The following is a 23,289-nucleotide window of genomic DNA, read 5'->3' on the forward strand; positions in this document are numbered from 1 at the left end:
TGTTTGAATCTTATGCCTTTTAGTAAAACGTGCTCAGGTCTATCTTTTTGCCCCTCCCTATTACCTGCCCCAGTTTATGCTAATGAATGCTTGTAACTGTGATTGGTGTAAAATTTGTAACACCCCTGACGTGTTTCAGCCCTTAAAAGCTGATCCCCCAACAATAAACTTTCCTTTTTGAACAGCATGCGTTGTCTTGAAGGCTTCTGTTACTAATTTCTCTAGTTCTTCTTTACAGGTCGGTTCTGCTCGAGTGAACCCACTAATAACTAGCAACTTTCATCTCCACACCCCCGCGGGTCGGGGGACTCCCACGGAAGTTGCATACATTTACAATTTTTTTTGTTTGTTTTTTGGGCCACACCAGGTGCACTCAGGATTACTCTTGTCTCTGTGCTCAGAAATTGCTCCTGGCATACTCAAGGGACCATATGGGATGTCAGATATCAAACCTGGGTCAGCTGTATGCAAGGCAAACACCCTGCCCACTATGATATCATTCTGGCTTCTGCTTACCACAATTTCTTTCTCTCTCTCTTTCTTTCTCTCTCTCTCTCTTTCTTCCTTTCCTTCCTTCCTTCCTTCCTTCCTTCCTTCCTTCCTTCCTTCCTTCCTTCCTTCCTTCCTTCCTTCCTTCCTTCCTTCCTTCCTTCCTTCCTTCCTTTCTTTCTTTCTTTCTTTCTTTCTTTCTTTCTTTCTTTCTTTCTTTCTTTCTTCTTCCCTTCCTTCCTTTCTTTCCTTCCTTCCTTCCTTCCTTCCTTCCTTCCTTCCTTCCTTCCTTCCTTCCTTCCTTCCTTTCTTTCTTTCTTTGTTTCTTTCTTTCTTTCTTTCTTTGTTTCTTTCTTTCTTTGTTTCTTTCTTTCTTTCTTTCTTTCTTTCTTTCTTTCTTTCTTTCTTTCTTTCCTTCCTTCCTTCCTTCCTTCCTTCCTTTCTCTTCTTTCTTCCTTCCTTCCTTTCTCTTCTTTCTTTCTTTCTTTCTTTCTTTCTTTCTTTCTTTCTTTCTTTCTTTCTTTCTTTCTTTCTTTCTTTCTTTCTTTCTTTCTTTCTTTCTTTCTTTCTTTCTTTCTTTCTCTTTCTCTCTCTCTTTTTTTTTATTTGGTTTTTGGGTCACACCGGGCAGCACCCAAGGGTTACTCCTGACTCTACACTTAGAAATAGCCCCTGGCAGGCTCGGGGGACCATATGGGATGTGGGGTTTGAACCACTGTCCTTCTGCATGCAAGCAAACGCCTTACCTCCATGCTATCTCTCCGTCCCTCAACCACAATTTTTTGTTTTTGTTTTTGTTTTTGGGTCACATCCAGCAGCGCTCAGGGGTTACTCCTGGCAGGCTCAGAGGACCATATGGGATGCCGGGATTTGCAAGGCAAACATGCTACCTTCATGCTATCTCTCCGGACTCCAACCACAATTTCTTTATTCACCCATCTGTTGTTGAGAAATTAGGATATTTCTAGACCTTTGTGAATAGCATTGTGACAAACACAGACATTCATCAATCCCTACAGATAATTGGGATTTTTTTGACCAGGGATGTGGAGAGTGTGTCCACACCTGGTAGCGCTCTGGGGTTATTCCTGGCTCTGAACTCAGGAATTATTTCTGGTGGGTAGGGACCATATAGGATGCTGGGGATCAAACAACCCTGGTAATCAGCATGCAAGGCAAGTGCTCTACCTGCAGTGCTATCTCTCTTCACCACCTACCTCATGGATGGTCATAGAGTTCTTGGTGTTAGAATTATGCACCAAACAAAAGCAACATCCTACTGAATGGGAGAAAGCTCTCATCAGACATCAGAAAAGGCCTAATTTCCAAGATGCATAAAACACTCAAACATCTTAATGGCATAAAAGCCACTCCATTGGCCAGAGAGATAGCATGGAGGTCATACAGAAGGTCATTGGTTTGAATCCCAGCATCCCATATGGTCCCCTGAGCCTGCCAGGAGTGATTTCTGAGCATAGAGCCAGGAGTAACCCCTGAGCGCTGCCGGGTGTGACTCAAAAACCAAAAAAAAAAAAAAAAGCCACTTCATCAAAAAAAAAAAAATGGGGAGATGGGCGAAGAGATAGCATGGAGTAGAGCATTTGCCTTGTAGGCATAAGGACAGATGGCCAGAAGGCATATGAAAGAGTGTTTATCATCATTGTTATTAAAAAATGTGTATCAAAAAGATGACATATCACCTCATACCAATGAGTATGAATGCCTCTATATCAAAGAATGGAGACAGGTAGTCTTAAATGAGAACCGAGGGGAAAAAAGGAACTGACTCCCTTTCACTGGACGGGGTATCTCTAGAGATTCAAGAATTTCTTTTATGGAGAAGAAATATCAGCTTGTTTAATTTCTATAGCTTTCCCTGCAGTTACAACTACCCTAGCCTTGTCCAAGGCAGACACCTTGGCTGAGAAGTCTGTCATTCACCTCTGGAATACCCGTGCAGACTGCACTCAGCAGTCTCAGAAGTCAGCTTCATCAAGGACTAGAAACAGCACCAATACTTTGCCTGTTTGGCCCTTTCGGAGGAACTAATTTCAAAGAGAAGGTGAGGAACTCGGGAAAAGGGGTTCCATCTGGAAGGCACAGCAGCGCTTGAGAAGGGGAAGAAAAGGAAGAAGAGACACACTTGGTGCTGTTCGTGATATGTAGACAAAAGCACAAAATACATACACTTGGAAGCCAAGTGAGGTTGAAACTAAACTGCTCAGGACTTAGAGAACAGATGTAAAAGAGCAAGTTAGAGGTTCTGTGTCAGGACAGCACCCGAGAGATGTCTTCAAGGTCTACTTCATCCATGAAGACTATTTCAGACCCAGTGTGACAGGGCTTTAGACCAGAATCTCTGGATGTGCTTTCTCTGAGCATGTAGTCTGGAATCCTAATAAGGGTTCAACTGACACACTAGGAGGAAGAATTCATGGTGGAAACATTTCCATACAGGGGCAGAGAAGTGTGAGGGAAAGGGGGAGATCAGAGCAGCAGCTGCGTAGCCATAAGGACCTTGAAGAGAAAGGCTTTTCTGCCTTCCTTAAAACCACTTTAGGGGGCTGGAGACATAGCACAGTGGTAAGGTGTTTGCTTTAGATGCAGAAGAATGGTGGTTCAAATCCCGGCATCCCATATGGTCCCCCGAGCCTGCCAGGAGTGATTTCTGAGCAGAGAGCCATGAGTAACTCCTGAGTGCTGCCGGGTGTGACCCAAAAACCAAAAAAAAAAAAAAAAAGAATATTAGATTTGGGGCTGGAGTGATAGCATAGTAGGTAGGGCGTTTGCCTTGCACGTGGCCAACTGTTTTTTGTTTCTTTTTTTTGTTTTGTTTTGGGGCCATACCTGGCTTCGCTCAGGGGTTACTCCGGGCTCTCTGCTCAGAAATCGCTCCTGGCAGGCACAGGGGACCATATGGGATGCTGGGATTCAGACCACCGTTGATCCTGGGTGGGTCGCTTGCAAGGCAAACACCCTACCACCATGCTATCTCTCCAGCCCCCCACCCGGTTTTGATCCATGGCATGGCATCCCTTATGGTCCCCCACCTTGCCAGGATTAATTTCCTTTCTTTCTTTCTTTCTTTTTTTTTTTTTTGTCAGGATTAATTTCTTTTTTTTTTTTTTTTTTTTTTTTTTTTTTTTTTGGGCCACACCCGGTAACGCTCAGGGGTTACTCCTGGCTATGCGCTCAGAAGTCGCTCCTGGCTTGGGGGACCATATGGGACGCCGGGGGATCGAACCGCGGTCCGTCTCCTAGGCTAGCGCAGGTAAGGCAGGCACCTTACCTCCAGCGCCACCGCCCGGCAGGATTAATTTCTGAGTGTAGAACTAGGAGTAAACCCTGATTGCCTCTGGGTGTGGCCCAAAAACAAACAAGCAAACAAATAAGAATATTAAATTTTTTTTGTTTGTTTGTTTTAGGGCCACACCCGGTGGCGCTCAGGGGTTACTCCTGGCTATCTGCTCAGAAATAGCTCCTGGCGGGCACAGGGGACCATATGGGATGTCAGAATTTGAACCAATCACCTTAGGTTGGCTGCTTGCAAGGCAAACACTGCTGTGCTATCTCTTTGGCCCCAGAATATTAAAGTCTAAGAAAATCTAAAGACGGGGCTGGAGAGATAGCATAGAGGTAAGGCATTTGCCTTTCATGCAGAAGGTCATTGGTTCGAATCCCAGCATCCCATTTGGTCCCCTGAGCCTGCCAGGAGCAATTTCTGAGCCTGGAGCCCGGAGTAACCCCTGAGCTGCGACCCAAACACCAAAAAAAAAAAAAAAAAAAAAAGCCCATTGGAGTTAATCTCTCAGATCTAATCAGACCCCACATAGCAATTTAGAGCTGATAAGCTTCTGGGTCTGTTATTTTACATAACTGTAGCTACTTATTAGCCTCAAAAAATAAGTTATAGAAATAGAAATAGATACACAGTATGTTTCCGTCAACACCGACTAAACATCACTTCTCCTTTCCTTGACTATGAGTTATGAATGTAACCTCCAGAGTCCCTCACACACTGCATTCCAATAATTCATTTTGAGCTAGTTGCTGAGAACTTAGAACATAGTTTCCCATAGAAACTATTTTAGACATGGTGGCTTGGATTTCCAGATATGGCCAAAAGAGCCCATTTTTAGCCACTGTCATTTCACTGATGCCCTCATCCCCAGGTAGAACGCGTTTTTTTGTTTTTGTTTTTGGGTCACACCCGGCAGCGCTCAGGGGTTACTCCTGGTTCGATGCTCAGAAATTGCTCCTAGCAGGCTCGGGGGATCATATGGGATGCTGGGATTTGAACCACCGTCCTTCTGCATGCAAGACAAATGCCCTACCTCCATGCTATCTCTTCAGCCCCTAGAATGCATTTTTATCTAAAAAATAAAACTAACAGTCTGCCCATTCTTGCCCCATTCCCTACAAACATGAAACTCTGTCTCTGCTCTCCTGGCCCATGCTCTCTCTCAACACCGACCTGCTTGCATGCCTCTAGATCTCTTATCTATACTGACCTACACTCTTGGCCTATTCTATCCCTTCAATCTCTCCCCCCTTCCCCACCCTGGAGAAATTTGTTTTCACTCTTGAACATGTACTTCTCTTTTTCTCTACTCTCATCTTCCTAAGTATTTTAGTTTATTTTTTATTTTTGGTTTTGGACACCCAGCGCATTCAAAGGTTACTCCTGGCTCTGCACTCAGAAATCACTCCTGGTCATTGGGGATCATATGGGATGGCGGGGATTGAACCCAGGTCAGCTATGTACAAGACAAATGCCCTACCTGCTGTGCTATTGCTCTGGCCCCTCTAAAATAACATTCCTTTGTTGTAGCCAGACAATGTATCCTGGCTTTTTAACTAGGGTCTTTGAGACCCTTCCTTCTTGAAGAACCTTGAGTGCCTGAAAGTTGGACCCAGCAGGAGGCCAAGATGCCAGACAATGTATCCTGGCTTTTTAACTAGGGTCCTTGAGACCCTTCCTTCTTGAAGGACCTTGAGTGCCTGAAAGTTGGACCCAGCAGGAGGCCAAGATGAAAGGGGCTGGTGACAGGGGCAGGGCACCTCAGGTGCAACAGTGAGTTCTGGGGTTAGACTGGACTGAGGGTCAGGCCATCCCTGAGAGGTCAACACAGCAGAGGCTGCTGTTTCTCTGGGCAAGCTCGTGGGATCTGCACCATGATGTAGTCACCTACTGTGAGGCCCTTGGGTGGGAGGCCACGGCACAGGGTATTCTGTTTATGTGACTCCATGCCTTTCTCCTGACAAATGCAACTTCCATGCAGTCAGTGGCTTGGGGGTAGAGATGGACAGGGGTGGAGGTACCTGCCTTAATAGACCCAGATTTGATATGGTCCTTGAGCACAGGGCAAGGAGTAACTTGAGTACTACTGAGTGTGGTTCCTTCTCCACTGCCCTCCCCACAAAAGCAAAAACCCGTGTATTTAAGAAAGAAGGCAAGAGGTCAGAGAAAAAATACAAAATAAAAGGCCTTGTCTTGTGTGTGTTAACCACAATTCAACTCTCCAGTTTCACATAGTCCCCTGAGCATTTCAGGAGTGACCCCTGCACCCAGTGACCTTGGTAGGCCAGAGCATGGTTAAGTGTGATGAAAATTAAAAAGAAAGCAAGATCAGCTAAGAACTAAGAGCTTGAGTGAAGTGATGTAGTTATAGCTAATGTTAGAACTCTAGCCTGTGGGGCCTGAGCGATAGCACAGTAGGTAGGGTGTTTGCCTTGTGTGTGGCTGACCAGGGTTTGATCCCTAGCATCCCATATGGTTCCCCGAACCTGCCAGGAATAATTTCTGAGCATAGAACCAGAGGTAACCCCTGAATGCCATTGGGTGTGAACCCCTCCCAAAAAAAAAAAAAAAAAGAAAAGAAAAAAGAACTCCAGCCTGTTTTCACCTCACTCACAATTCTATACCGTTTTCTAAGTTTAGAGAACAAATCTGATAACATTAAGTTTTCCATTCAACTGTTTTGTTATTTATTTATTTATTTGTTTATTTAGGGCCATTCATACCAGTAGTGTATAAATATGTTTACTCCAGCTCTGTGATTAAGGCTCACTCCTGGCCCGCTGGGGCCTGGGAGACCATACGGGCTGTCAGGAATAGAATCTGAGATGGCTGCTTACAAGGCAAATGCCCTACCCTTTGTATTGTTGCTCCAGCCCATTATTCCATTTTTTGTTTTGTTTTGTTTTGGGGGCCATACCTGGTAATGATCAAGGGCTACTCTTGGCTCTATACTCAGGCATCACTCCTGGTTGTTTTGGTTCTTGGGCCACACTTGGAGGTACTCAGGGGTTACTCCTGGCTCTGTGTTCAGAAGGCACTCCTGGTAGGCTTGGGGAACCCTCTGGATGCCCAGAGATTGAACTCAGGTTGACCACATGGAAGGCAAATACCCTACCCACTGTGACCCCAGGAATCACTTCTGATGTGCTCAGGGGACCATATGAAATGCCAAGGATTGAACCCGAGAGGGCCGCATGCAAGGCAAATACCCTCCCCACTGTGCTGTTGCTCCAAACTCTATTCAACAGTTTTAGTGAAGGCTGGAATGATTGTCCTCCAGGATGAGATGAATTGATTGAAGGATGGCAGGGGACATCAGTGTGGCTGGTGCAGAAAAGACTGTGTTGGAAATACAGAGCTCACAGAAGACCCCTGCCCCCCCTCCCCCACAGGAGTTCCCAGGTCCCCTAAAACCAGGTCTGACCAGCCCCTCAGGAACTTAAACTGACTGCTACATGGGTTAACTGAGGGCAGCACTGGATGAGGTCTGAGAAGGGAGCCAAATTAGAGTCTGTCTGTGGGCCTCAGAGAATCAAATCGTTATGTAATGATGCTTTCATGAAAAGACACACCTGCTATATGGTCTCCTGAGCCCGCAGGAGTGATCCCTGAGCACAGAGTCAGAAAAAAAGACCTGAGCATTGCTAGGTATGGCCCCAAAACAAAACAACAACAAAAAGAGGAGCAGAGCAAATAGTATATAGCAGGCAGGGCACTCACATAGCCAACCTAACTTGACACTAGTACCACATAGGGTACCCTGAGCTTCACCAGGACTAAGAGCCAGAGTATGCCTTGAGTATTGCCAAGTGTGGCCCAAAACAAACAAAAAAAGGATTGAAAAAGTTGGGGCCAGAAGGAGCAGAGATCTTTTGGATTTTTTTCTTTTTTCTTTTTGGTTTTTGGGCCACACCCGGTAATGCTCAGGGATTACTCCTGGCTATGCGCTCAGAAATCGCTCCTGGCTTGGGGGACCATATGGGACACCCGGGGATCGAACTGTGGTCTGTCCTAGGCTAGTGCAGGCAAGGCAGGCACCTTACCTCTAGCACCACCACACTGGCCCCGGATTTTTTTCTTTTTTAAATAATTTAATTCTCTGGGTCAGGAGCTATCGTAACATTGGACAAGGCGCTTGCCTTGCAATGTGGCCAATCTGGGCTTAGTCCTTGGTACCTATATGGTCCCCTGTGCCTGCTAGGAGTAATCCCTGAATGCAGATATAGGAGTATGGACAATAACCCCCCCCCAAATTAACTTTCTGACCAAGTCATATAAATATATAATTAAAAAAAATCAAACTTAGGGGCTAGAGAGACAGCAAAGGGGTTAAGGTTAAGGTGCCCGGAGAGATAGCACAGTGGCCTTTGCCTTGCAAGCAGCCGATCCAGGACCAAAGGTGGTTGGTTTGAATCCCAGTGTCCCATATGGTCCCCCGTGCCTGCCAGGAGCTATTTCTGAGCAGACAGCCAGGAGTAACCCCTTAGCACCACCGGGTGTGGCCCAAGAACCAAAAAAAAAAAAAAAAAAAAAAAAAAAGGTGCTCTCCTTGTCTGTGGCTGACTCCAATCTCCAGTTCAATCTCCAGCACCACATATGGTCCATTGAGCCACACCTAGGCATGATCCTTAAGCACAGAAACACTGAACACTGCTAGGTATGGCCCAAAAGAAGGAGGAAGAGGAGGAGAAAAATCACTAAAATAAACAGAATTTGGGCCAGAGAGATAGCACAGCAGTAGGGTGCTTTCCTTGCACTCAGCCGATCCAGGACAGAAGGTGGTTCAAATCCCAGCATCCCATCTAGTCCCCTATGCCTGCCAGGAGAGATTTCTGAGCAGAGTCAAGAGTATCCCCTGAGGGGCCGGGTAGGTGGCGCTGGAGGTAAGGTGTCTGCCTTGCAAGCGCTAGCCAAGGAAGGACCTCGGTTCGATCCCCCGGCGTCCCATATGGTCCACCCAAGCCAGGGGCGATTTCTGAGCACATAGCCAGGAGTAACCCCTGAGCGTCAAACGGGTGTGGCCCAAAAACCAAAAAAAAAAAAAAAAAAAAAAAAAAAAAAAGAGTATCCCCTGAGCGCCGCTGGGTGTGACCCCCAAAAACCAAAAACCAAACCAAACAAACAAAAAAAACCCAAAAACAAAACACAACCAGAATTTATAAAATGGACAACTGAAAAACTCCTCCTTACATGAGTCATAGTTACTGTTTTGGGAGGTGGTATAAGAACTCCCTCATGGTGCTCAGTGACCATGCAGTGCTGGGGGTCAAACCCAGGCCTCCCAGAATAGAACATGTGCTCCAGGCTCGGAGGTGGCACAAAGGATTAGAGCATGTGCTTTGCAGGTGGGACGCCCAACACAGCATGCCCCCACTATTTCAGGGGCAACCCTTGAAATTACCTCCTAGGCACCACCAGATGTGGCCCCAAATAAACAAAAAGTAGGGGCCCTAGAGATAGCACAATACGTAGGGCATTTACCCTGCACTCAGTCAACTTGGATTTGATCTCTGTAATCTCATACCATACCTTGGTATGAGTGGGACTGGGTGTGATCTCCAAAACAATCAAAATTAGGGGCTGGAGAGATAGTACAGTGGGTAAAGCAATCGCCGTGTACTCAGCAGACCTGGGTTCCATCCGTGGCATCCCACATGGTCCTCTGAGTACCATCAGGGGTAATTCCTATGTGCAAAGCCAGGAGTAACCCCTGAGCACCACCAGCTATGGCCCCAAAAGAAAGCCAAAGACAAGCAAACAAACAAACACACATGTGCTTCAGTTTTTGTTTGTTTTTTTTTTTTTTGGTTTTTGGGCCACACCCGGCGGTGCTCAGGGGTTACTCCTGGCTGTCTGCTCAGAAATAGCTCCTGGCAGGCACGGGTGACCATATGGGACACCGGGATTCGAACCAACCCCCTTTGGTCCTGGATCAGCTGCTTGCAAGGCAAACGCCGCTGTGCTATCTCTCCGGGCCCATGCTTCAGTTCTTTAAGCCACCTACTCAGTCTAGTCATTATTATGAATTTTCTTGTAACTTCTTTCAGGGAAATTTTGTATATGTACAAGCAACTATAATATACATATATAAACACTTATACATATACATACATACATACATACATACATACATACATACATACATACATACATATTTCCTTCCTCCTCAATTTCAGACCACACTCAGTCTTGCTCAGAGATTACTGTTGGTCGGTACTTGGTACTATGTGTGGTACCAGGAATCAAAAATGGGTCGGCTGCATAAAAGGCAGTAATACTATATTATCTTTGGCCATCTATATTCATTTTATTCTTAATTTTATTTTTGATTTTTTTTTGGGGGGGGCCACCCCCAGTGGTGCTCAGGGATTATTCTGGCTCTGTGCTCAGAAATTACTCCTGGCAGGATTGGGAGACCATATGGGATGCTGGGGACAGAACCTGTGTTGGCTACACACAAGGCAAATGCACTACCTGCTGTCATTCTGGGCCCTTTTTCTTTTTTTTTTGGTTTTTGGGCCACACCTGGCAGTGCTCAGGGGTTACTCCTGGCAGGCACGGGGGACCATATGGGACACCGGGATTCGAACCAACCACCTTTGGTCCTGGATCAGCTGCTTGCAAGGCAAACGCTGCTGTGCTATCTCTCCGGGCTCCTTTTTTTTTTCTTTTTCTTCTGTCTTTGGGTCACACCCAGCACTCAGGGGTTACTCCTGGCTCTATGCTCAGAAATTGCTCCTGGCAAGCCTTCGGGGGACCATATGGGATTCGTACTACTGTCCTTCTGCATCTAAGGCAAATGCCTTACTGCTATGCTATCTCTCCAGCCCCTAGGCCCTTTTTTCTTTTCTTTTTTGGCTATTTTTGGGTCACATCCAGCAGCGCTCAGGGGTTAGTCCTGGCTCTATGCTCAGAAATCACTCCTGGCAGGCTCAGAGGATCATATGGGAAGCCAGGATTCGAACCACAGTCCTTCTGTATCTAAAGCAAACGCCTTACCGCTCTCCTATCTATCTCTCCGGCCAAGGGCCCTTTTTCTTAATTTTTAAAAATTAGTTCATTTAGGGCCAGAGATAGAATGGAGGTAGGGCGCTTGCTTTGCATGCACCCAGAACCTGCCAGGAGCGATTTTTTTTTCTTTTTTTTTTTTTCTTTTTTTCTTTTTTTTGGTTTTTGGGTCACACCCGGCTGTGCTCAGGGGTTACTCCTGGCTGTCTGCTCAGAAATAGCTCCTGGCAGGCACGGGGGACCATATGGGACACCGGGATTTGAACCAACCACCTTTGGTCCTGGATCGGCTGCTTGCAAGGCAAACACCTCTGTGCTATCTCTCCGGGCCCCAGGAGCGATTTTTGAGCATAGAGCCAGGACCCCTGAGCGCTGCTGGGTGTGACCCAAATGCCATAAAAAAAAAAAAATTACTTCATTTAAACACCATGGTTACAAGGTTGTTCATAACACAGTTTTTTTTTTTTCGATTTTTATTTAAACACCGTGATTACAAACATGATTATAGTTGTATGATTACAGTCATGTAAAGAACACCCCCCTTCACCGGTGCAACATTCCCACCACCAATTTCCCAGATCTCCCTCCTCCCCACCCCCCTACACCTGTACTCGAGACAGGCTTTCTACTTCCCTCATTCATTCACATTGTTATGATAGTTTTCAGTGTAGTCATCTCTGCAACTGCACTCATCACTCTATGTGATGAGTTGCATGTCCTGAGCTGCACCTACCAGCCCTCATCTCTCTTGTCTCTGAGATACTGTTAAAAATGTCCTTCATTTTTCTTAAAGCCCATAGATGAGTGAAACCATTCTGCGTCTTTCTCTCTCCCTCTGACTTACTTCACTCAGCATAATAGATTCTATGTACATCATGTATAGGAAAATTTCATGACTTCATCTCTCCTGATGGCTGCATAGTATTCCATTGTGTATATGTACCACAGTTTCTTCAGCCACTCATCTGTTGAAGGGCATCTTGGTTGTTTCCAGAGTCTGGCTATTGTAAATAGCGCTGCAATGAATATAGGAGTAAGGAAGGGATTTTTGTATTGTATTTTTGTGCTCCTTGGGTATATTCCTAGGAGTGGTATAGCTGGATCGTATGGAAGCTCAATTTCCAGTTTGTGAAGGAATCTCCATATCGCTTTCCATAAAGGTTGTACTAGACGGCATTCCCACCAGCAGTGAAAAAGAGTTCCTTTCTCTCCACATCCCTGCCAGCACTGCTTGTTTTCCTTTTTTGTGATGTGTGCCAATCTCAGTGGCGTGAGGTAGTACCTCATAGTAGTTTTGATTTGCATCTCCCTGACGATTAGTGATGTTGAACATCTTTTCATGTGCCTTTTGGCCATTTGCCTTTCTTCTTTTTCAAAGTGTCTGTTCATTTCTTCTCCCCATTTTTTGATGGGGTTAGTTGTTTTTTTCTTGTATAGTTCTGTCAGTACCTTGTAAATTTTGGATATTAGTCCTTTATCTGATGAGTATTGGGTGAATAATTTCTCCCACTCAGTGGGTGGCCTTTGTATTCTGGGCACTATTTCCTTTGAGATGCAGAAGCTTCTCAGCTTAATATAGTCCCATCTGTTTATCTCTGCTTCCACTTGCTTGGAAAGTGCTGTCTCCTCCTTAAAGATGCCTTTAGTCTCAATGTCCTGGAGTGTTTCACCTACATGTTGTTCTATATACCTTATAGTTTCAGTTCTGATATCAAGGTCTTTAATCCATTTGGATTTTACCTTTGTACATGGTGTTAGCTGTGCCATGCAGGCCAAAATGGGATGGCCACATACCAGGCAAATGCCCTATCACAAAGGCTCGTATTTTTTTTATAGCTTTATATATATATATATTTGTTTGGTTTTTGGGTCACACCTGGCTGTGCTCAGGATAGCTCTTGGCAGGCACGGGGGACCATGTGGGACACCGGGATTTGAACCAACTACTTTTGGTCCTGGATCGGCTGCTTGCAAGGCAAACACCGCTGTGCTATCTCTCTGGGCCCTAAATATATTTTTTATTTAAGTAACATGATCATATTTGGGTTACAGTCATAACCAGAACACCCCCCTTCACCAGTGCAACATTACTCCCTCCCCCATTCCCATCCCCTGCCTGTTTTCGAGACAGGCATTCTACTACAGTAGTTTGTTTTTTTGTTTTTTGTTTTTGTTTTTGGGCCACACCCGTTTGACGCTCAGGGGTTACTCCTGGCTATGTGCTCAGAAATCGCCCCTGGCTTGGGGGGACCATATGGGACGCCGGGGGATCGAACCCGGTCCTTCCTTGGCTAGCGCTTGCAAGGCAGACACCTTACCTCCAGCGCCACCTACCCGGCCCCCAGTAGTTTGTTTTTAAGTTCAGTAAGTTGTATTTTTTTTTCCTTAAAGGATAAAAGTAAAAAAATATAGTAAAGGTGTGATAGTGGCAATCGCCAATGTTTGCATAGGTCCAGAAAAATGGAGAAAATGGGAGAAAAAATCCTTGACCTGATTACCAAAAGGCCTCACCCCAGAAGTTTATTGGCATAAGACAGACTCTGGGTTCCAGGCATACCAGTCTATCCAACTCCAGTCATTCTCACGGGCTCGTATTTTTAAAAATTGCTTTTTGGGGCTGGAGCAAAGTACAGCAAATAGGGTGCTTAGCTTAAATACAGCTGATCTGGATTCCATATCCGGCACCTCATATGGTGACTCCTGAGCACTGAACCAGCAGTGAGCCCTGAGCACCATTGGTTGTGGTCCAACCCCCTCCTAATATCTTGCCCCATACTTCCTACCCAAACAAAACAAAACAAAACAAAACAGGGTGAAGGAAGAGGTCTAGAGATGGTAAATGTCAGAAATGTAGACACCTTGAGGAAAAGCAGACTGAAAATCATAGCTGCCAGGACTAAGGCTGCTGATGGATCTAGATGAATATGCTAATAAACAAGCCAGAGACAGGCAGGAGAATATGAAGCTACAATTCTCCAGTGATGGATACTACACGAGGTATAAAGCCAGCATGCTCTTAGGAGCTTCTGTCTCCTAGACAGTCACCTGAGCCTTCAAAACCTGTGCTTTCAGGGGTCGAGAGGAGGCTCAAAGCGTTGCGCTCATGCTTTGCGCATGCAGGAAACCCCACGTTCAATTCAGACAATGCCTGAGCACCAGTGAGTCTCCTAGCACAGAGTCAGGAGTGGCCCCAGAGCACTACTGACAGGTATGGCCCCAATTGAGGCAAAACCAAAACAAAATGTCTTTGTTTTCAATTGCCACCTTACTCCAAAATGATCTCATTATAACATAGCTAATGCTGGAACATAAATGGCAGACACTGCTTCAAATAGTCTGTCCAGATATGAGAAAGTATCTTCTTTAAGACAGTTACACACAATAACTTAGATACTTTAAGTTTAAACCAGGTACTTTATCCCCTAAAGCCCTGCTATATCCAAAGCTGACTGCATTCAAGAAAAATAGAAGATTGGGCCCGGAGAGATAGCACAGCAGCGTTTGCCTTGCAAGCAGCTGATCCAGGACCAAAGGTGGTTGGTTCGAATCCTGGTGTCCCACATGGTCCTCTGTGCCTGCCAGGAGTTATTTCTGAGCAGACAGCCAGGAGTAACCCCTGAGCATCACCAGGTGTGGCCCAAAAACCAAAAAAAAAATAAAAAAATAAAAAATTAAAAAAATAGAAGATTATCTTTTAGTTTTTGGTATTTGGGCCACACCCAGCAGAGCTTGGGGGTTACTCCTGGCTCTGAGCTCAGAAATCACTCCTAGAAGGCTCAGGGACCATATGAAATGCAGGGAATTGAACCCGAGTCTGTCCCGGGTAGGCCTCATGCAAGGCAAACCTTAAGTCCTACGATGTGCTAAAAAGATTATCTTGGGGCAAAGAGATAGTACAGCGGTAGGGTGGTTGCCTCGCAAGCGGCTGAGTCCCCTGTGCTTGCCAGGAGCGATTTCTGAGCAGAGAGCCAGGAGTAACCCCTGAGCGCTGCCAGGTGTGCCCCCCCCAAAAAAAAATAGAAATAAACGATTCTTTCTGTCTCCATCAGGGCACTTGCTATATATACTTTTATCTGTTACCATAAATTAGGGCATTTTAAGCCCATGAAACTGCTTTTCTGAGAGCATTTAAAGAGAATATTTGCTTAAGTTGAGCTAAAGCATCAAATAAAATCGGAACGGAAACTTGCTAATAAGCAAGTTAAATTCACTCATGTGTGGGTCCCCCAAGTTCAACCAACACAGGAAACACATGTAAGAAGTCCATTTTCTGAAACTTGGTAACAACCACAACTGGACAGAAAAAGTCACACATTTGCTCATTTTAGACGTGTGAAAAGTTCCCATAGTTACTTTTCAAAATGTTATGAGAAACAGGAAGACGTCAAAGTTAAGGCTTGCAAAGGCTCTCAGGCTCTCACCCTTTCCTCATTCATGTCGATACGGTGTAGTGTAGTTGGGGTTTTACTTCCATAAAGACAAAGACTATAAGACATGTAAATATTAATTACGTTTTTAAAAATTTATCTTCAATTAATTCTAACTAAAAAGCTGAATTTTTTTTTTTCCGGGCCACAACCGTTTGATGCTCAGGGGTTACTCCTGGCTAAGCGCTCAGAAATTGCCCCTAGCTTGGGGGGACCTTATGGGACGCTGGGGGATCGAACCACGGTCCTTCCTCGGCTAGCGCTTGCAAGGCAGACACCTTGCCTCTAGTGCCACCTCGCTGGCCCTGACATTTTTACAAATAAAGCCACCTCGCCGGCCCCGACATTTTTACAAATAAAATTCCAGCTTTTTTTTTTTTTTTTTTTTTTTTTTTTGGTTTTTGGGATACACCCGGCGGCACTCAGCAGTTACTTCTGGCTCTATGCTCAGACATCGCTCCTGGCAGGCACAGGGGACCAAATGGGATGCCAGGATTCAAACCACCGTCCTTCTGCCTGAAAGGCAAATGCCTTACCTCCATGCTATCTCTCTGGCCCCGAATTCCAGCTCGTTGTATATAAATATATTTAGTTTTCTATTTTGGGGCCACACATGGCAATGCCCAAGGCTTACTCCTGGCTCTGTTCTCAGGGATCATTCCTGGACTCAGGAGACCTTATGTGTTGCAGGGGATGGAACCAAGGTTAGCCATGTGCACGTGGACTACCTGCCCACTGTACTCTTTCCAGCTCTATAAATTAAAAAAAAAAAAAAAAAAAAAAGGCAAGTTCTTCTCTAAAAACCCATGGAAAAAAACTTTTGTTTTTTTTTGGGCCAGACCCGGTGACACTCTTGTGTTACTCCTGGCTGTGTGCTCAGAAATCGCTCCTGGCTTGGGGGATCATATGGGATGCCAGGGGATCGAACCGTGGTCTGTCCTAGGCTAGTGCGCACAAGGCAGATGCCTTATCACTTGCGTCACCACTCAGGCCCTGGTAAAAAAAATTTTTTAAAAGTCTTCAAAGTCATTACTCTCTTCCTCTTCTTTAAAAATCAGCTGTTTCTCGGGACCGGAGCAGTGGCGCAGTGGTAGGGTGTTTGCCTTTCATGCAACTGACCCAGGATGGACCATGGTTCTATCCCCGGCATTCCATATGGTCCCCTAAACCAGGAGCGATTTCTGGGCACATAGCCAGGAGTAACCCCTGAGCATCACAGGGTGTGGCCCAAAAAGCAAAAAAAAAAAAAAAAGTCAGCTGTTTCTTATATTTTTCCTAATTTTTTAGAGGCTCATTTCTTCATTAGTAGGAACTCAACTCCTTTGATCAAGTTTTCTCAGAACTCCCACAAATGTGCAAACAGATATGTTTGGAAATGTTCCTTGAAAAAATTGTCTAAAAGAGCATGAAACTAAAAACAAATCAAATGCTTATCTAACTTGCTCAAATAAACTCAAGGAAATCTTTATGAAGAAATACTGCAAAGCAAGTAAAATAAGCTTTTAGGAGGAAAAAACACTCAAACTTTTAGATACTGTTTATCCATATGTACAGAATGACCTAACTTTTGAGTTCTTGCTTAAATTATAGCTGAGGGCTGGAGAGAGTATGGTGGGTGTGGAACCTGGGTTGTCCCCAGCACCAGATTGGATTCACTGTGCACCACTCAGAATGATCCCTTGAGCAAAGAGCCAGAAGTTAGCCCTAAGCACTGGCAGGTATGATCCCTTCCAATAAATACATAAAAACAAAAATAAGTAAAAAAATAATGATAGGGGCCGGAGAGATAGTATGGAGGTAAGGCATTTGCCTTGCATGCAGAAGGTCGGTGGTTCGAATTCCGGAATCCCATATGGTTCCCCGAGCCTGCCAGGAGCGATTTCTGAGCGTAGAGCCAGGAATAACCCCTGAGCACTGCCAGGTATGAACCAAAAAAAATAAATAAATAAGTGCTTCCTCCACCAAAAAAAAATAAATAAATAAATAAATAAAATTACAGTTGAGAGGATGGAGAGTACAGGGTTGAGGGTTGCACATGGTCAACTCCCTTATAATCCTGCTAACATATAGATCTTGAAGTACCATCAGGAATAGCCTGAGTATCATGGGGTATGGCCCAACTTCCCCTAGCCTAAAAGAATAATTAAATAAAATTATAGTTGAGTATCTTTAGAGACCAGAAAATCTTAGTGTTACAAAAACTGTCTCAGAGCAAATGAAATACAGGAAAACCTCTAAATCTATTTTTATTTATCTTTGGTTTTGGGGTTATACCCAGAGGCGATCAGGGGTTATTCCTTGCTCTGTGCTTAGAAATCGCTCCTGCTAGGCTCGGGGACAATATGAGATGTCAGGAATCGAGCTACCATCCTTCCTGGGTTGGCTGCAAGCAAGGCAAATGCCCTACCACTGTGCGAGCTTTCTGGCCCCTCTAAACCTTTTTTTTTTTTAATTGTGGGCAAAGTGAATCACAAATCTTTCACAGTAATATTTAAGGCACATAGTAGTAATGAATGAAGGGCATTCCCATCACCAGTGTTGTCCTCCCTCCACTCCTGTTCCCAGCATGCATCCCTCTTCCCCCTCCTCTACCCCCTGTAATGCTAGTGCAGCTGTTCCCCCCCACGTACAGCTTGATGTAGAATGGGTATCATTTCTGTTGTCGTTGACTTTGGATTTTGTGTTCAAGTCTGATCATTTTTTATTTCCACCTGTAAGCCTTTTTAAAAGAAGCAAGTATGGGCTGGAGCGATAACACAGTGAGTAGGGCACTTAGTTTGCACATGGCCAATCTGGGTTCGATCCCCGGCATCCCATTTGGTTCCGAGCCTGCCAGGAGTGATTCTTGAGTGCAGTCATGACTAACCTCAGCACTGCCGGGTATGGCCCCCCACCAAAGAAAAAGAAACAAGTATAACATTGAAACTCAATCTATGAAAAGAACACATAAACTTTAGCTCATAAATATTGATGCAATAATTCTAAATAAGATGTGAGCACATATTCTAACAACACATTAACAATTCAGTATCCAGTAACTCAGGTGGGCTTTTACCTATCAAAAGAAAGATTTAACAAAAAAAGGAAGATGGGGTTATATATATATATAAATGTTATGTTTGGGGTTATATATGTTTAGGGTCATTAATATACTCCAAGTTTATTTAAGGCACTAATCTGAAGATTTTTTTTTTTTTGGTTTTTGGGTCACACTCGACATCGTTCAAGGATTACTCCTGGCTCTATGCTCAGAAATTGTTCCTGGGATGGGCCCGGAGAGATAGCACAGTGGCGTTTGCCTTGCAAGCAGCCAATCCAGGACCAAAGCCTGCCAGGAGCTATTTCTGAGCAGACAGCCAGGAGTAACCCCTGAGCACCACCGGGTGTGGCCCAAAAACCAAAAAAAAAAACAAAAAAAAAAAACAACAGAAAGAAAGAAAGAAAGAAATTGCTCCTGACAGGCTCGGGGGACCATATGGGATGCCGGGATTCGAACCACCGCCCTTCTGCAAGCAAGGCAAACACTTTATCTCCATGCTATCTCTCTGGCTCCCTGGAGATTCTTTAAGTTATTTTTTCTGTTTGGGGGCTGCTGCTTAGGGAACCAGGTAGTGCTGCTATGGGATCGAACCCAGGTTGCTGCACCACCACATGCAAGGGTATAAACTGACCCACTCTCCCATCTCTCCAGGCCCGCTGTCTAGCACCCTGGCACTCAATACTTTAAGGAAACGGAAAATGCTGTTGTAGGACTTTACAGTCTGAAAGCCAAAAACCTGGAGGCTGGGGAAGCAGCTCTACAGCAGAGCACAGGCCTGGCTGGTGAGGCCCTGGGTCAGCTCCTTGTCTGACAAACCCTGTGCCCTTCCCCCATCACTGTGGGTGGCCCTGGTGGCCCCAGGAGCAAAGCCACCGAGTTTCAACTTAACCCAAAATGGGGGAGGGGGGAAAACAAGAACCGCTCTTCATAGTTAGTTGTACCTAGACTGTCCTTTAACAGACCACCCTCCTGCTTTTCACCCATTCAAACTGGGAAGCACACAGAACTTTATTTACAATTTGTAAAATGATCAGCACAGACAGAGGTAAATGGTAACCAGTACATCTCACTGGAGAAGGGAAAATTCACAAGCAAATACAGGCTTTACCAACATGGGACATTTAGTCTACATAGTCAAAGTCTTCTGGAATTCCAAAATTCTTATCGATTTTATTCTCTTCGAGTCCAAATTTTCTTTTAGCCCAAGATTTTATTGCAAATATATTATCTATAAAGAAAAAAAGAAAAAATTTTGAGGCTTAAAATGTAATAATCAGATGATCAGACAGTACCAGGGTGAAAGCACTTGCCCCGCAGAAGTCAAATCACGTTTGACACCAGTATTGCATATGGCCTTGCAAGCACTGCCAGGGCTCAGCCCTAAGTCAGGAGAAGCCCTTGAGCAGTGCAGAGTGTGGCCCATTCACTTACTTAAAAGAAATAAAATCAGGGCTGGAGAGATAGCATGGAGGTAAGTCGTTTGCCTTTCATGCAGAAGGATGGTGGTTTGAATCCCTGCATCCCATATGGTCCCCTGAGCCTGCCAGGAGCGATTTCTGAGTATAGAGCCAGGACCCCTGAGTGCTTCCGGTTGTGACCCAAAACCAAAAAATAAAATAAAATAAATAAATAAAATAAGGGAAAAAAATTGGGGGTGGGGTCACCCAAACCCCCCCCCAAAATTATGTTTGATACAAAGATTTATGGTCAAACAAAAAGATCTTATTTGGGGGGCCACACCGGCAGTGCTCAGGGGTTACTCCTAGATCCACACTCAGAAATCACTCCTGGCAGGCTCAGGGTACCATATGAGATGCCTGGGATGGAACCCAGGTCAGCCAAGTGCAAGGCAAATGCCTTATCCATTGTGCTATGCTATCCATTGGTCTATGCCCAAGATGAGAACTTATTATTGTTTTGTTTTTGTTTTTGTATCACACAGGGCAGCGCTCAGGGGTTGCTCCTGGCTCTACACTCAGAAATCACTCCTGGCAGGCTCAGGGACCATATGGGATGCTGGGGATCGAGCCCTGATTGGCCACGTGCAAGGCAAATGCCATACCAGAATCTATTGCTCCAACCCAAAAAAACCTTTTTGTTTTTGGATCACACCTGGCGGCATTCAGGAGTTACTCCTGGCTCTGTGCTCAGAAAGCGCACTTGGTAAGCTTGGGGGACCATATGGGATGCCAGGATTAAACCCAGGTCTGTCATGGTTGGCCACATGTAAGGCAAATACCCTACCGCTATGCTATTACTCTGGCCTCCCAAAAAACTTAAAAAAGACAACAACACTAAGATTTGGGGCCAGAGTGATAGCATAGTGGTAGGGCATTTGCCTTGAAAGTGGCTTATCCAGGACAAACCTGGGTTTGATTCCTGGAGTCCCATATCGTTCCCTGAGCCAGGAACGATTTTGAGTACGTTGCCAGGAGTAACCCCTGAGCATCACTGGGTTTGGCCCAAAAACCAAAAACCAAAAAAAAACAAAAAAAAAACAAAACAAAAAAAAAAAAAACCCCAAAGATTTGTGGCCAAGAATCTTGATCCTAGTGTAATTAAATCCAACAGGGTCAGAAATGAGGCTCAAGGGCAGCCACATGATGGGCAGGAACGAGGCTGAAATTCAATAGCTGGTGGCAGTGCCCACAAGAGCAGTCAATCCATTTAATGGGTATCCAGGAGAGGGGGAGAAGGCTGGAGCTATGCAAACATGCTCAGACTGGCACCTGGGAACAAGGACTATATCCCCTTCCAGGAAGATCTGAAAGGCCAGAGTAATAGTGATGCTGAGAGAGCATTTGCCTTGAACATGGCTGACCTGGGTTTGACCCTCAGTATCCCATATGGTTCCCTGAGGACTGCCAGGAGTGATCCCTAAACTCAAAGCCAGAAACAATCTCTGAACATTGCTAGCTGTGTTCCCCAAACTAAAATACAATTAAAAGTTTTTTTAGGAGGGGGCCGGGAAGGTGGCGCTAGAGGTAAGGTGACTGCCTTACAAGCGCTAGCCAAGGAACGGACCGAGGTTCGATCCCCCGGCGTCCCATATGGTCCCCCCAAGCCAGGGGCGATTTCTGAGCACATAGCCAGGAATAACCCCTGAGCGTCAAACGGGTGTGGCCCAAAAACCAAAAAAAAAAAAAGTTTTTTTAGGGGCCGGGCAGTGGCGCTAGAGGTAAGGTGCCTGCCTTGCCTGCGCTAGCCTAGGACGGACCGCGTTTCGATCCCTGGCATCCCATATGGTCCCCCAAGCAAGGAGCGACTTCTGAGCGCATAGCCAGGAGTAACCCCTGAGCGTCACCGGGTGTCTCCCCAAAACAAAAGTTTTTTTTAAAAACTATTTATTGATTGATTGGTTTCTGGGCCACACCCAGCCTTGCTCAGGGGTTGCTCCTGGCTGTCATCAGAAATTGCCTCTGGCAGGCTGGCAGACCATATGGGATGCCAGGAATCAAACTGGGTCCCTCCCAGGTCAACTGCATATAAGGCAAACGCCCCACCGCTGTGCTATCTCTCCAGCCCCAATGTTTTTTTTTTTTTTATTAATTTTTTGTTTTTGGTCACACCTGGCAATGCTTAGCTTTATTTATAGTTCTGCACTCAGGGATCAATCCTGGCAGTGGTCAGGAGACCAATTGGGAATCCAGGACAGCCATGAACAAGGCAAGGACGTTACTTGCTTTACTATCTCTCTGGTCCCAAATTATGAAGTTTTTTTTTTTTTTTTTTGGAGGTGGGGACACCAACATTGCTCATCTTTAGCCACACCCTGGCTCTGCACTCAGAAATCACTCCTGGTAGGCTCAGGGGACCATATGGGATGCTAAGGATTGAAAATAGTGCAAGGCAAGTGCAAGACAAATGCCCTACTTGCTGTGCTTTAATTCCAGCCCCTCAAATTATGAAGTTTTTTTTTTTTTGTTTGTTTTGTTTTTGGGTCACACCCGGCAGCATTCTGGTTACTCCTGGCTCTATGCTCAGAAATCGCTCCTGGCAGGCTCGGGGGACCATATGGGATGCCAGGATTTGAAACACTGTCCTTCTGCATGCAAGGCAAACACCCTACCTCCATGCTATCTCTCCAGCCCCAAATAATGAGTTTTTAGTGAAAACATATCACCTTTAAAGGGAATATGCATTCATAAAGAAAAATGGTGACATAATAAGTGATATAAAGCCTTTTGGTTCAGATTTTTTTTATATATATTTTAAACTACTTATTGATTGATTGATTGGTTGGCTGGTTGTTGGGCTATATCCAGAGGTGCTCAGGGGTTACATCTGGCTCTGCACTCAGAAATCACCCCTGGTAGGCTGGGGACCATATGGGATGCCAGGAATTGAACTGTGTTTGTCCCAGGTCGGCCGCACACAAGGCAAATGCCCTACCACTGTGCTATTAGATATTTATTTTAACTATTGAGCACTAGATTAAGCAGTGGTCATGACATGAAAGGCTCTTTGGGAGCTCATGGGTTGAAGTATGGCCCCATTTGTACACTGTAGTTGAAAACCCTAGTTCCTTAGAATGTGACTGTGTGTGTCTGGTCTTGGAGGAGGTGACTACAGGGCAGGCGTATGGCAGCAGTGATTTCCATGTGAAGCCATGAGTCTGAGCCCAGGCACCAAAGACAAACAAAAGATCAATTACATCTGACACTGTGAGATGATGCATTATTTCTGATGTATTCCTGGCGCAGTGCTCATGGACCACTCCTGCTGGGTCTCGAGGATGAGATGGGATGCTGAAGAATTATCCAGGGACAATTCCATGCAAGGCAAATGTTCTACCCACTGTACTATGTAGAAGGTTTTGTAACAATATCTTTCACAATTAGTCCTCAAACCAAATAACATGAATTGTGTAGTCCACTTGAATACAGATTTGCTTCAAATATTTTCAAGGCATAAATGATTTTATATATATCTGAATTTTCATTTTCAAATTAAGTACTTATTTTGAGGTCTGGGAGTTGCTCCAGGCATCTGTAGGGGATCAGGCAGTGCAGAGAATCAAACCA

At 45.1% G+C, this 23,289-nt stretch overlaps 1 protein-coding gene across 1 annotated transcript in view; it reads right to left on the reverse strand.

Moving 5' to 3' along the window:
• Window positions 1-19,386: 19,386 nt before the first annotated feature.
• The window catches only part of MND1 (meiotic nuclear divisions 1), a 53,068-nt gene continuing 49,165 nt past the window's right edge, over window positions 19,387-23,289 (reverse strand). Inside the window, exon 8 of the mRNA XM_049770865.1 lies at window positions 19,387-19,493. Coding sequence (XP_049626822.1) covers window positions 19,387-19,493 — 107 coding nt within the window. The remainder of the gene's footprint in view (window positions 19,494-23,289) is intronic.

Source organism: Suncus etruscus, chromosome 3, assembly GCF_024139225.1.
Source record: "Suncus etruscus isolate mSunEtr1 chromosome 3, mSunEtr1.pri.cur, whole genome shotgun sequence".
Classification (NCBI taxonomy): Eukaryota; Metazoa; Chordata; class Mammalia; order Eulipotyphla; family Soricidae; genus Suncus; species Suncus etruscus.